The sequence below is a fragment of the Pomacea canaliculata genome, linkage group LG7, assembly GCF_003073045.1.
Source record: "Pomacea canaliculata isolate SZHN2017 linkage group LG7, ASM307304v1, whole genome shotgun sequence".
NCBI classification, from domain to species: Eukaryota; Metazoa; Mollusca; class Gastropoda; order Architaenioglossa; family Ampullariidae; genus Pomacea; species Pomacea canaliculata.
In genome coordinates this window covers 21,926,835-21,941,735 of record NC_037596.1, presented here as the reverse complement: position 1 = coordinate 21,941,735, position 14,901 = coordinate 21,926,835, and the positions used below count along the sequence as shown (strand labels likewise).

Below are 14,901 nucleotides of genomic sequence, written 5' to 3'. Positions count from 1 at the left end.
CCATTTTAGCAGATAAGAAATCTGTTTTGCATTCTGAATGGACATTAAAGACAATTTCTGAGTGAAGGTTAAGGAACAAGCCAGCAAGGAAAAACATAATCAGGTTTTTCACATGTTCCTCAGATCCAAACAGAGCATCATTAGTTGCGTTCCCACAAAAACACATTCCTGTTCTCTTGAACAAGAAAAATTCATGGTCCAAATGTCTGTGCCTTAATAGCAGCCTGTAGTGGAATTGCATGAAGTTGTGCAAGCATGTCTGAAGATTCTGCTGCATGTCATTTCAAGATTTGACAGGCATTGATAGGAGACTTTTTTGGGGGAACACCCACAGACATGAAGTTACTGCATTTAAAATGCTTACAGACTTCAAGCACTATTAATCTAATGCTTAGTATTGTAAAAATTCAGATAAAACTGTCGTAACTGTCATGGCTTTACAGTCTGTTGTGTTGATGGCTATAATTTAGATGTTTCATTACTGCTACATTTATGTCTGAAAACTTGCCCTAGTCCCAGACAGAATTTTAATAATAAATTTTGTCATAAAATGTTCAGTGGTGCATATGAGTGTACACTCTCCCGTGCACTCATTGAAAGTGTCATGCATGTGATATTGTATGTGTCAGATCAGATCTGGCTAACACATTTGGTGTTGTGTTAAATTAACTGCATGGTATTGTCTGAGCGGAGAGTACAAGTTATGTCATACATAATGTGTGAAGTGAGTGAGTGACAGATTATGTGTGAAGTGTGTGTGTGATAGATTGTGTGTGAAGTGTGCGTGATATTTTATGCTTGGGGCTAACCCTGCTGAAGTCTTTTTCTTCTCTCTGCTTTCCGGCACTGCAGACAGTCCAGGTAAGGACCGATTGCCCACTTATCTCCCTTCCCATCTCTCATGCTCCAGTTACTTCCCTTCTCAGAACTATCATTTTGTAATGGGCTCTGACTTTTTCTCAGTTTTTCTCATTCTGTGCTCATACATCTGTACAGCTGAGTACAAATGCTTCATAAACATTTGATTGGCTAGTAGGTGTATATTCTATGTTGATTCTGTAAAAATGTATCATTTAAGCATCAATGGGAAGAAGATGAGCTTTTATTTGGTTTTCTTGCTGTTGGTCTCCAGTTTTAAGTTTTAAATTTAGTATACATTCTAAATTGTTTAGTTCTTTTGTGTTGTTTCTCTGTTTCTATTTATAATTTTTAAACATTTGGATTTCTGGACCTATCTAAATATATAATTCTATGTATATACACACCCAACCCTCCATATATATGAAAGAGTGTCATGTGCTTTCTCTTTTGAAAAACACACAAACTCTCTCTTTTTTCTTCTGCTCTCACTTTTTTTACTTAATCAGAAGTGAAATGAATTTTAGGATATCTGCCAGCCTGTAGGTTTGCATGTGTTTGTACCTAGAGGATTTGGCTGTACATATTTATAAGTATCGATACTCTGAAATATCCAGCATTGTGGTCTAGAGCTCCTGGGAGGCATGAGGGTATGGGTATTGTAGCAGACATACTGATAAGAGATCAAACAAGATGGGTGATGTAGCAGACATACTAATGAGATCAAACAAGATTAGTATTTCTGTATTGCTTGCATTATGAAGGCTCAGAAACCTAAGACTTCAAAGCAGAGGGCTAGTAGTAAGAAAACTCCATTTGTGCTTGATTAATAAGGGGATATAAAAGGTTGAAAAGGAGAATACAGAAAAGTAGAGAGAGAAAAATTTGGCTCACTGTGCTAAATAGTAATGAATTATTGATAATTCAGAAAATTAGGGATTAGAGGTAAACAATGGAACTATTCCTCTTCCTGGTTTGCTGAAAGAATCCCTCATTTTTTTCAGACCCTCCATATTTTACTATCCGCCCTATGCCAAGGTATCAACAGCAGGTGGAGGAACCTGTAGTCCTTCCTTGTGCTGCCTCGGGTACGCCAACACCATCCATCACCTGGAAGAAGGTAGGTGCCGTGCACCTTTGTACATAGCTGAAAGTACATGGCCTTGCATGCATGTTTGATGTGCATTCACCTGTATGTGTTTATGCAACTATGTTTTTGTGTCCGTGCATTTGTGCGTGTGGACACGTCCATGCATCAGGGCCAAAGAGACTGATGTGTGCATGTGTGAATGCAGCTAAACTGTATATGTTAAATATTTGGTTTGAGCTTATTTACCATATAATGTGTTTAATATTTGGCATCGGTGCTACATTGTGTATGGCATGCACAGGACAGGTTTGCGATTTAAAATTGTCAACCGATGTAAAAACATTTTGTGCTTCCATCATTTTTGTTAGATATTTTGAGAATTATCTGTTTATTTAATATTTTTCCTACAACAAATCTATATTTTTATTTCTTCATGAAGTGTTTAAAATATTGTTCTCTACAATCAGCTTGACAATTTTTGATCCAGTTATCCATCATGTATATCAATTCTGACTGAAGGCGTATGAATCTGTTTTGGCAGGTTGAAGGCAACATTAATATTGATGGGAATCGTGTGATGATGGACGGGGGGAACCTTTCAATAATCAGCACTAAGAAAGAAGATCATGGGACATATGAATGCGTTGCCAGTAACACAGTTGCAACCATTGTCGCTGTCACAGAGCTGTACATTCTCAGTGAGTTTCACACAGCCATGTGCCACAGCACTGAATATTAAAACTATATTAAATTAGTTAGCAGTCACACTACCATATGCCATTAATCACAGAGTAATACATTCACAGTAGTATGCAGCTTTTTCCTCTGCCCCACAGCTGTAGATTCACAGTGATATGTGATGTACTTACCTTCACATTTGTGACATTCTGCATATTGACAGTAAAAAGAAATCTGTTCGTAAGGGTTAACAGATATGATTTGTAAATTGGAGTGTGTGTTATTTGCATGGGAAATTCTATTCATTGCTGTTTCAAGTTGAATTTATTGATTTACAGATACAACTCCACATGCGCCATACAATATCACCGTCATACCACAACTGTTCTCAGCAGAGATCAGCTGGGCCCCTGCGTTTAATGGTGGTCGATCACAGTTCTACATGTTGTGGTCAGGGTCATTCCTATTTGGTTTGAATTTTTTGTTTTTGATGATTTCAACAGTGTGAAAACACTGAACACTTGTTTTGAGAGCATTTTAAAATTTGCATATAAAATAAATACAATACATTCAATCTAATACAACATCATTACTTTACTGGTTAGTTGAATATTCATCTATCAGATCATTTTGATCTCATAAAAATACTTAACATTCTAACAACATAACAGAATCAGTATGTATACTAAATTAGTTGTTTATTATTAAAACAAAATGGTTGAAAAATAGCAAAGTAGACAGAGGATTTACACATTTTGAAAATGAGAGCAGCAGTAGAAAACATTGCTTTCCTTACAAGTTGCACAAGAGGATCAAGTGGTGTTTGCTCATTTCAGGTTTCGGCCATTGGGCGGAAGCTGGAGTCAACTGACGATTCCAGGGCAAGCAACATCGTTCACCTTGTACAATTTGCAGCCAAACACCGACTATGAGTTTATGGTGCTATCTCGAAATGACCTGGGCAACGGATCCTTCAGTGATGCTGTTGTTGCTCGAACGCTGGGTAAGACAAGTGGAGCCTGGGCTTTGCTTCCCAGTGGCTCATTCCTATGTGGACCCTGCGCTCCACCCATGATCATTAATTGGTGTGGACAGGGTCTTACTAAATAGAGCATGACAATCAGATGACATTAAAAAAACCAGTTATTGCCCTTTTCTTGCCTTTTGGTTGAAAAGAGCTGGAGTGTAGAAGCTGTCTGAGTGGCTAGCACAGATGTGTAGTGCAAGGCCATGTCGCTTTAAACATTCTAGACACACAAATGCTTCTAGTTAGTATATTTCTGATGTCACCCAACACTTTCAAGAGTTTGTTGCAGTTCATATACAAATTTGGTTATCATCATCGTCATCATCGTGCCACATGCACCATGCACTTATATGTAGGGTTGCAGAGTGTAAAATAAGTGCAGGGTGGAAACTTAATGCAACACAAAGAAGAGTAGAAGGAAGTAAAATTAGAAGGAAAAAAATGAAAGGAAGAGAAATTAATTTTCTATTTTGGCAGTCTCCCAGAAGTTGTCTTTGAACTCAAATGTTGTAGTCAGTTGTTTGAAAAGTCTTAATTTCGGAGGTTGCATGCTATGGGAAGATGATGTCAATCAGCCTCCAGAAGTAAGGTTTCTCTTGGTGAAAACTTTTCTCCTACGTAAAAATTCTTTTCCAAGCATACAAAAAGTGGAGAACAGGAAGCATGTATTGGCTGAACTGTAACTTCATGTAATAGAAAGCGACCTAATAATATAAAACATTTGATCAGTCTTTTTCATTAACTATCCATAGAGCACATAACACCTGCAAGGGCTTTTCAAGTGCATTACTTTGAAAAACTAAAACATTGTTTGGGTATAATTTAGTGTGCTTTATTTGTGTAATGCTGCAGGCTTTCTATTCTGACATGTTTTGTTGATTCACAGATGATTTTGTTCTGTGCTGCACACATGATGAGAATGGGTAACTGGAGACATAGTTTCACGTCTGCTAACACCTTTTTAATGTCTGCTTCTGGGAAGGGCAGCACAGTGATGTGCAATAACAGCACCTTATCTCCAGCATCATGACACATGTGTTGCTGCATTGTCCTTGGCTTTGTGGTGTGTCAGCACTTAATCCATGATGTGACATGTGTCAGATGGGGGATCAGTGCTGGCTTGAACGCACCATGTACAGACGCAGCCATCACCATCACTTTCTTGATGATACACTCATGTGAAACTTACAGTTATGAAAATACACTTGTCAAATAAAGCTAATAATATTTACTTGTGTCCCACTGATCCAGCACACAATGCTGTTCATTTTAGTCATTTTTAGAGGAGGCGCCTGTGTTTATTATTTGCTTATTCCTCAGAAAGAGATTGGCCGTGCGACATGACTAAATCAGTAATGTTATGGTATCGTTGTTCTCTGCTTCCAGACCCAGATCACAAGCTGCGTCCCCGCACTACTCTTAAAACAATGGGTACAACTGTCCTTTGTTTTTTGACCCCTGACCTGACTTGACCTTAAGTTATGGCCAGCAGTCGAGCCATACTGCTCATGTTGCTTAGTCTCTGAGTCCCAGATACAAGTTTGTGAGTCTGCTTTCATGGCGTATTTTTTTCCTGTGATTAGTTCATTGAAGATTCAACTTATACCATGGTAACTGAAAATAAACAACAGTTGTCAAGTCTTCAGAGTGTTTCAAAAGCGACTGCTAACAGATGTTTGAAATTTCAAACAAAGCTATTATTTACTGAACTCTCAGTTGCTTTTCGATATCAAGCAAGAACAGTCCTGTTTCAACTATTTTGAGTTTGTATACAAGATGTAGTGCAACAAACCTAAGCTGTCACATACATGCAAGACTTGAAGTGAAGGATTTTCACTGCCATGTGCCCAGGATTTGTCCATGGAAAATTGTTACGTGGGAACTTTTTTTTTACATACTTTGATCATATATTTTGGACAACACTGGTTAGAGAGGGAGGAAAAGGATTTATTTTTTTTGTCAGTTTGAGTGGACTCAAAGGCTTGATGGCTCAGAGACAGACAGCACTGAGTATATGCTGCTGGCCAGTCATGGTCTTCTGGTGTGTTGCGCCCCGATGAAGCTCCATGTCTTTGCCTCTGTGTAATTAGCACGACCAGTCCTTGCGCTGCATAGCCTATGTACTCGCGCGGAGCTGCCATGAATTTTGTAGTTGATTTGTGCATGTTGAGCATGCTAACAGGCTGTACCTGAACCCCGACATTTTTGCTGCAGATGTTGTTTTCTCTCTCTCTTTTTTTCCTTTTTTTGCATGCCACGATGCTCATGCCAATTTTTGTTGTTTATTTTTTCTTTTATTTTACCATGTTTATATTTTGATAATGTATATCTTGATCTTGTTCTGTCTACCAGGCATGACATGAAACCCAATCTGCATTACTTAGGTTGCTGGTGTCTCACTTTGTCGAAGGAAAAACCTTTTGTACAGTTGTACAGTCTTTTAAAGAATGTATCCAACCTTTCTTCGTGTTTCATTTTGTTTGTGTCTTGTAGTTTTATGTGTTGGCTGCTCTCCAGCGCAGCATGTCCCTGCGTTGACGTGGTCCACTGCATCAAAGAGCAGCATGTTTCTGCGTGAACTGTTTGCTCTGCAGTCAGTCCCTGTGTTACATGTTTGCTGCGCCCATACTGCAGCAGTTAGCTGTTTTGTGTCTGTGGATTCATATACCAGCATTTGTTGCTGTGGTCTGTTGTCTGCTGCATTGTATTGCGGCACTTTTTGTTGTGATGTGTTTGCTGCATCAGTACTTGCAGCACTTTGGTGTAACCTGTGTTTGCTGCATTATGTTGCAGCATGATGTTTCTGCTGTACTAATCTGCAGCAAGTACTTTGATTTTGTCTCTGGCATGTCTTTAAAAAATGGTCTACAGTTAGCTCTGCCTACACAAGAAACAGTCAGCTAAGATGTTAAGTGTATTGTCAACAAAGCAAAGAGGATCATTTCAGTAAGAGGAGCAAAGAAAAGCAGGAATTGTGTTGAAAGATCATTTGTGAAAGGGGTAATTGATATTGCAGCTTGTAACAGCCAGGTGGTGCAAAGACATATTTACACACCCTGTGATCACTTGCACTATGTTGTTAAATGATGGGATTGCTGCTTTCACAGGTTTTAATCCAGACATGGTCACTGCCTTGCCCACTGATGCCTATGGTTCCACCTACATCCCTGAAGTTCGTGAATCCTTAGGTACGTTTTTACTTTGCCATGGTCTGCAGGGGTTTTCAGTGATGTTAGGCAGGAGGCATGGATAAAGTGGATGATTGACACAGAGATGTGGGAAGTTTTTTCAGGACCTATTTCCTCTTTTTAGCATTTATCCTGCACAAAATGATGTATTTATTAACATGAGACAGATGCAAGTGACAGAACTGTGGTTCCTTTGACTAAAAGGGGAACAATCCTTTTTTTTGATAATTAATATAAAATATTATATTTAATAGTTACATTGTCACAGTTTCATGTCAGAAATATCCTCTGCTTTTAAAAGGCAGACTTCTTTTATCTTGTAAATGGAAGTTCTTATAGATTCATTTTTTTAAACAAAACTTGTCAATTTTACTTAGTTTACAGACATTTTACTCATAGATTTGATGATTCCTTAAATATTTCATGTCAGCGTCATGCAGAGTATGTGTATTATGATTTTAACTGCTTATTCTTTCACATCAAGGTGACATTTATTTATACTGATGTTTAAATATGTTGTGTGGCTACTATAACCCCTATCACTGTGCTGGTGGAAAATAAGAATTTTACCCGATATTTATCAACAGGTCCCAGGCCAACACCTCCACGCAATGTGACGACCATGCGGCAGGGTGACCGTGGCATCCTGGTCAGGTGGAACCCACCAGTAGACCCCCCAGTCCCAGTGTTCTGGTATGTTGTGGAATACTTGGCCAGCAACAGCATGGTGTGGCGCCAGCACAGCACAAAAGTTCTGGCATCTGGAGAAACACAACTGCTGATGGAGGACATGCCACCTGGGGTGTACCAACTGCGGGTACTCGCCTACAGTGTCCTGGCCTTCAGTCAGTCTAGCAACATCGTTACCATAGAGATTCCATCAGGTGAGATGTACAGATGCACTGCTGTAACTGTGACTGCCTATTATTTTTGTTTAAATTCTTTAAGTAATGTACTTAAGTATCACATGCACACTGTGAATAAAAATCCATCTCACTTTAGTTTGTAATTATATTAAGATAACAGAGAACATATGAGCAGCTAAGTGTAACATACAAGGGTGGTTCAAAAAAGTTCTCAGCCTTAGCCAGAAGGAGTTACAGGAGCAAGACAGTTTTTCACAATTTTTCTATATAGTCCCCTTTGACTTCAATGAAAGTAGTGTTGATACACTAACTCTACTGCCTAACAGAAACAATGTACACACTTTACCAGTCCCGAGGTGTTTAAAATCATAGATGCCTTCATTTATTGTGTAAATCTCTCTCTTGTCTCTCTCTTGTCAAGTTTTAAGGCAGTTAGAGCTAAGTATTAAACAGGTATTGGTGGCTTTTCTCATTTTCCCCATGCTGCTCAAACAGGACCAAGGAATAACCATGCCAACACAGACTCTTCTACTGGTATACAATGTTTTAAACAGCCATCATTGTTGGTCATTGTTGATCAGTTATGACACAAAGCTTTTCCATGTAAAGGCTTCATGTGCTGTGTGTAATGTTGCTTGTGTTGCAAAGATCCTAGATGCTGGACTGTTCAGATTCAGTGGTGGGACACTGATGGTCAAAGTGTATATTGCACAGACAATTGTAAACGCTTATCGTGACTTGCAGAAGACATGTATATCTGCTTGACAATATTATAATTCATAGCTGGAACACAGGTGATGGAGGCACATTGTGTGTTGTGCTGTCAGATGATAAGCATGCATGTTATAGAGCATGTATTTAGGGCTGCACCGTTGCCATAGCAATTTATTGGGCCAGGGAGGCGCCTGTGTTGTGATGCAGAAGGTAATCAGGATTTTGATGTCGCAAGTGTCACAGGACACTTAATATACAGAAGGCCATGTTATAGAACAAAGGCACAGGTTCTTCCAGAATTTTAAGATGTTGGTTTTAAGTTCATGGGCAGATATAGCCAGCTATGTACCGGCTAACCAGGTTATTAACCAGTAAACTGTAAGATTTTCTGGACAACATAATTATTTGATTTTACTCTTTCTCTTTATTACCTTTATCGCTGAAAACTGTCAGCCAAGCTTTCATTACTGTGAAACACTAATTGTTACTCTTGTTTCTGTTTTTCTTTTCACTGTTATAAAATGTTTTAATGGTGTAGCCATTGCCAGGAAGTTTTCCTGCCTTCAGTTTTACTGTTGGTGAATTACTATTGCCAGATTTGTAGTGTTTTCTGTTGCCACTTTTGAAATGTTGTTGACATTGTGCTGTTTCACATATTTTTGTGGTATTTTCCCAAAAGATTTAGTAGAGATTATATTTCTTATTAGTCAAATAAAACCAAATATTGACAGTGATGAAATTTACAAAATAAATTAGTGAATAGTTTTCAAGAATTCAACAATTACGTAATGATACAGAAAAGGAAGGCCTTGTTAATGAGTGGTAATAATTTTTATGTCGATAACTTGTTAAAGAAAAAAGTAGACCAACAGTTCTGGTTACCTGTTCATCATTGTATGATTTGTGTTCTTTATGATTATGAACATAGCTGTGATAATGGCAACCTTCGGGTGTAAGCATATCTTTGATAATTGCAACCTGTGACTGTGAACATTGCTGTGAAAATAAAAACCTGCAGGTTTGGTATCAGTTGGTGGTGCAAGGAGAATGTCAATACCACTGTCAGGATGCATGAGGATGTGATATGCCTGCCTTGTTAATGTGCATGTGTCACAGTTGTCTTGTGAAACATTGGGAAAAAAGCAGCATAAATAACTCATAAATGACACAATGTGCTTCTCATCTCAGATGGGAGGCTGATCCCCGATGCTATGATTGGGGGAATCGTCGGGGGATTCCTCTTCCTTCTGGTGGCTGTTCTACTCAACAACAGTGGCCATCATCCACAGCCGCCGCAAGGGAAACAAATCTAGAGCAAATGCCAATTATGGTAAGTTTTGTATTCAACCTACAGCAGTCAGCGCTAGAATGTTCTCTTCAACACTTCAAACGGGTGCGATCCGTCACCAAACACTGTTTTAAAATTATAAAAAAAATACAACTTAACAGTGGGTGGTCAAGAAAATGCTTTTAAAAAGTGAAATGCCCCCATATGCTTACATCAGCATAGGAAGGGGACATATAGACTCATTCAGCAATCCATGTAGATACATTAAACACACACATGCATTCACACTTGTACACACACACAACACTATCTTTTCCCTCATGTACTTGTTGACTTGCTCACTTGACTCACCAAAAAAGAAACCACTTAAGTACGATGGCCACCTCTAAAGTGTTAGTTACCTTCAAGCTGTTTTCAAGAGGTGGACCTATTGAACACTGGTATTTCATAGAGCCATCATTGTGTTAAATAGTGTTTAACATTTCACAAGGTTCTAATCTGAAATATTTTGCTTTCAATGTATTTCAGCTGATGTGACTTATGGAAAACCAGAAGATGTAAACAGTCGCCAACAGTACGTACAGAGTTTATGATGAGCTTTATTATGTTTAACTAACTTTTTAAGTAGGGGAATATGATGAGATTATAAACTGTACATGTTGTTCAAACATACAGTTCTAGAAGTAACAGTGATGTATACAAGTTCTATGACGTGGTGTTAAGTCTCTGATAGCAATCTTGATTGTCAATACCAAGTCCTAGCAATACAAATGTTAAGAGCTGATGTGAAACAGTAACTTGCAGGTTCCTAGTATTAGAAAACATATTTATTTGTTTTAGCAATCAGTTTACAGAGTTAGAGGTTGAGGTTATAAATATGTCAAATTTGCTCAGTTATCCAGAGGTTAATACGATGCTCTGTGCTGTTGTATAAGGCACCTAGCACTAGGTTTGGCACAAGTGGAGTTGAATCCTTAAAATTGCTTGAGGAAAGTAGAGTTTCTTTAAAAAAGCATAACTTTATGGAAAAATTTTGTATTGGCAAAAGGGTTAGATGATGTAGAAAACAATGTAAATAAATTTTAGGTGGGATATGTAAAATAGATTTTAAAAGCACATTTGAAGTTGCTAGACAACTTGATATCATTGTTTATACTCCCACTCTCCTTACCAGTAATGAAACATTTCAGTTTGTTATTTCCAGTCATTAAACTGTATTTATGACATAGCCATCAGTGACCTGCCGTGCTGCATGCAGTAGATGTGAATTTCTAACATCTTTGAAAAAAAAAAAGCTAGAAAAATCAACTTCATTCTTGGTGAAATAAACATGCTTCTTATTTTTAGTTTGAATGGACATGATAATACATTTAGTTCTTGTCTTACAGTCACTGGCCAGGCATGAGTCTGTAGCCAACTGGAAACTTAAAACAGTTTATGTGTTTAAGCTGAGAACATCATAGTACACAAAGATTGCTCCCTGATGAAGACGGTGATGGTGATAAGAGAAAAAAAAGAGTGATTAAATGTATTTGCAGAATGTATTTTTTTAATGAGAATCAGTCACATTAGGATGTAGGTAAAAGGCTGGATAAACTATGTAGATAGAAGTAAAGGTGATAGGTCAGACGCTTGTAAGTACAAGAGTCCAAAGGAGCTCGAGAATCATGGGATACTTCACATAGTTGGACTTGAGAAGTTGCTTAGTCTTCCTGCTAAACATGACTTGAACTTGTTTCCCTTTACATTGTCTAAGAGTTGTACTTTGTGAAACATTGTGGTTTGTGAGATGACTTGCAATTGATGTGCATCTTGACATTTTTTTCCAAAGGGTTTCTCACCCTTTAATTATTTAATTAATTATCAAGGTGAATGATACAGGTTGTCTCCCTTGTTTTTTTCATGCACACAGGAGGAACAGTAGAAAAGGTAGCAGACGAAATCAGCTTGCATGGTGTTACTGACCTCTTGTAGACATTGTTCCCTTATTTGCTCAGTTTGTTATTTTTTTATTATTTTTATTTTTTTTTATAGTTGTGTCTATGTGTGATCTTATTTCCTGTAGGTCGGCATCCCATTGAAAAAGAGTTGAAGGAGTGCTCATGTCATCCTAAGGAAGGATTGCTAAACCTTAAGTCACGACCAAAAAATAATCTTGAATTTGCTTGAGTCAACCGTTATAGGCAAAGTTCTTTTGTATGAAAGATTTGTAACTTAGTCCCTTTGGTATCTCAAATGAAAAAAAAAAATCTGTCATTGATGAACTAGGGGGAAAAAAAACTTTGATGTTCAGACACATCAGTCTGTGGTGATGGAACTTTCAAATTAGTTTAGCGTGTTAGGGGGGAGTCCCAAAGTCTAGTCGCTTAGGTGGAAGATTGAGATGATTAAACTCTGCCTCTCAGATGCTATCTCATAGACATGGAAGCTACCTTTAGTTCTGCCCCTACAACCATTAGGGAATGGGACCATGATCTTGTTCCCTTTCTACCTTTACAAGTTTGAAAATAACTTCTGTAGCAGTTGTCCACTTCTGTGGATGTCTAATGCTGATGTAGCTTTAGTCACCCAGACTTCACTAATTGTAACTTTGGAATGCAGTTGACCTCGTTTCATGTGAGCATCTTTTTATGGGGAGGCTGTGTTATTAACCCAAGCTGTTAATACAGTACAGACAACAAGAGTGAAGGTCAGATTATTTCAGATCAGACAGGCCTCTGTAGTTCAGTCCTCTCGTTTCTCTTTTGTTTCTTGCATGCTTGGGTAAGAGCAAAGCTGGTTTTAAAATGCCTTCTCTGTTGTTTTTTTTATGGCACAATGCAAATATGCATTTGTGGCGTCCTTGCTGTATAGTAGCTGTGGTGAACTGTGGTGTGCAGTGTGTCAGGAATGTGTGCCTGTGGTTGCTGTGATCTTGTTTTTGGGCTTATATTTTTTCTTTGCAATTTATCTTTCATTTATTTGATTAAGCCTTACATTGTTTTATGTAGAACAGTGTATATTTTTGATACACTTTGTGCTGCCTGAGTTTGATACCTGCTTACATGTTATGTTTCTGTTACAGACTTTTCAGCTGTACCTATTGATAGCTAGAGTAGTAGTCGTAATGTGTGAAGGATGGGGAGAGTGTTGTATCCTGGAAACATGCTGGGAAATTCTTCAACTTCACTTTCTCTATGATTGCTTTTTTTAATTATTATTCTTTTAACCTTAATACCTTTAAAATCTGCACAAAATTTTTATGATAATAATACTAAAATTCACTGATAACAAAATTTATATCCAAACTTATGCACTTTAAACACATGAGGAAAGTTATTTAATGACAAATAAAGTATCAGACATCTCATTTACTCCTCATTCACATCTGTATAATGACATACACACGTGATGCACACATAGACGCCACACAGTTTTCACACACTAACAATACCTGTCTCTGTAATATTTGAACAAAGTGAGACATTCTAGTAAGTAATTTTTTGATTGCATCTCTTTAACTGTTGTGAATGTCACTAAGGTCAGGGTATGAGATGACTGGGTAATAACACTGAAGAGTGGTGGGTCAGTGCAAACAACACAAAACAGACTCTTTGTTGGTTGTATAGAAGAGAAATTCTCTAGAGTATGTGGCTTTTCATGTTGGTGTCCCATTCAGGAATGCATTGTGATTCTGATTTGTCAGGGAAAATGATCTGCATCTTTAGATGAACCACTTGCGTCACTTTTGTTGCTGTGAAAAAAAAAGCTTGGTAGGAAATGAGTGCTGAAAACATGATGTGATGTGGTGTTTCAGTCAAACTCCGCCAAAATGGGATCGCTGGCAGCAGAATGGAGGAGGAGACATTGTGACGTCCCTCAGCAACACAGACTCCATCTTCTTCCTGCCACGCACCAGCAGGACTTCAGATCTCAAGTCTGCTTTCCATGACCCTTGGCTGTATAACCGTGACCTCCCCATGCACATACCTGACCCGGCTTATCAGGTGAACAAATCCCCGCCACTCCCTCCATCATACTTCTCATCTGAAGCCTTCCTCACCCCCAGACCGTCAAGCCAGCATCCTTCCCAACAGGTACCCCTGCACCATGACACTACCAGTCCTGCTAGTCACGGTGATGGGAGACTTACGTTAAAAAAGCCTACACCAGAATTGCCCTTACTTCCTGATGGGAGACAGTTTAGTCCACAAAGTCCTTACTTGCAGAATGCTGACTTTTCTAACCCACAGTTTCCCTCACATGATCGCCACCCAGACAGAAGTGTCCACAAACCTCGATCACGTTCACACGTTCAGAATAGTCCACGTGATCAGCAGTTTGTTCCCTACCCAACTTCTCCTGTGGACAGTCACATGCCTAAAGGATTGCAGCACAGCTATGATGGCCCCTATCATGGTTTCCATAGTGATGACGATGACGATGTCTTTGGTCCAGGCCTACAACCTGCACCTGTGGGCCCTGCTAGCTTGCCACGTCACAGTTCCTTAAAACCAAGCCAGCAGCAGACGTACCTGACAGGGGAGAAGGATGCACCAGTCTTTTCACTGAACGACATCAGCTCAGTTCTGGACAGCCCTAAAGCAGAATGTATCCAGCCATCCTTTGCAGAATGCGTCCCAACATTATTCCCCCAACAACCCTCAACACAGGAGTCCTTCAGGTCACCACCACTTGGCCATCCTGGAGTTCGTAGACAGGAAGGGAGGTCACCCCAGCAGGAGAAGCCTCTGGCTCAGGTTTGGCCATCACCCAAGCCTGCTGATGAGAGTGAAAGCAGCACCAGCAGTGGGCGGCCGCTGGGCTACACCCGGGATCAGTTGCACAATACAGTTGACCGGGTGCGCCACACATCCCGGCCGCCGCTTGTTGGACCAGAGCAATATCTGGATGTCACCGCGCAAGGATTACCTCCAGATTCTGGATCATACAGAGACAAGGCTGTGGCCAGAGGAGTCCCAGGTGCACCTGGTGCTGGTTATGATCTGGGTGCCTATGGCGCACCTGTAAAGCCTGCGCGGTTGCATCCTGTTGCAGTCGGCAGATATCCAGAAGACAGCCAGAGTAGTGGCATCGGCAGCAGGAACACCTCTCAGAGCACCAACAGTTCTGCAGCGGCCACGATCCAAGCCCTCAGCTGCATCCACCAGCTCTCTGTTTACGCCGCAGGAATCCTTCCAAGACGATGATTA

At 39.4% G+C, this 14,901-nt stretch overlaps 1 protein-coding gene across 1 annotated transcript in view; it reads left to right on the top strand.

The window, feature by feature from the left end:
- LOC112567533 (protein turtle homolog A-like) overlaps nucleotides 1-14,901 on the top strand; it is a 185,477-nt gene that overhangs the window by 161,141 nt on the left and 9,435 nt on the right. Inside the window, 13 exon segments of the mRNA XM_025244229.1 lie at nucleotides 853-861; nucleotides 1,863-1,978; nucleotides 2,490-2,646; nucleotides 2,965-3,076; nucleotides 3,463-3,629; nucleotides 5,040-5,084; nucleotides 6,761-6,841; nucleotides 7,429-7,725; nucleotides 8,203-8,241; nucleotides 9,610-9,698; nucleotides 9,700-9,751; nucleotides 10,238-10,283; nucleotides 13,506-14,901. Coding sequence (XP_025100014.1) covers nucleotides 853-861; nucleotides 1,863-1,978; nucleotides 2,490-2,646; nucleotides 2,965-3,076; nucleotides 3,463-3,629; nucleotides 5,040-5,084; nucleotides 6,761-6,841; nucleotides 7,429-7,725; nucleotides 8,203-8,241; nucleotides 9,610-9,698; nucleotides 9,700-9,751; nucleotides 10,238-10,283; nucleotides 13,506-14,901 — 2,606 coding nt within the window.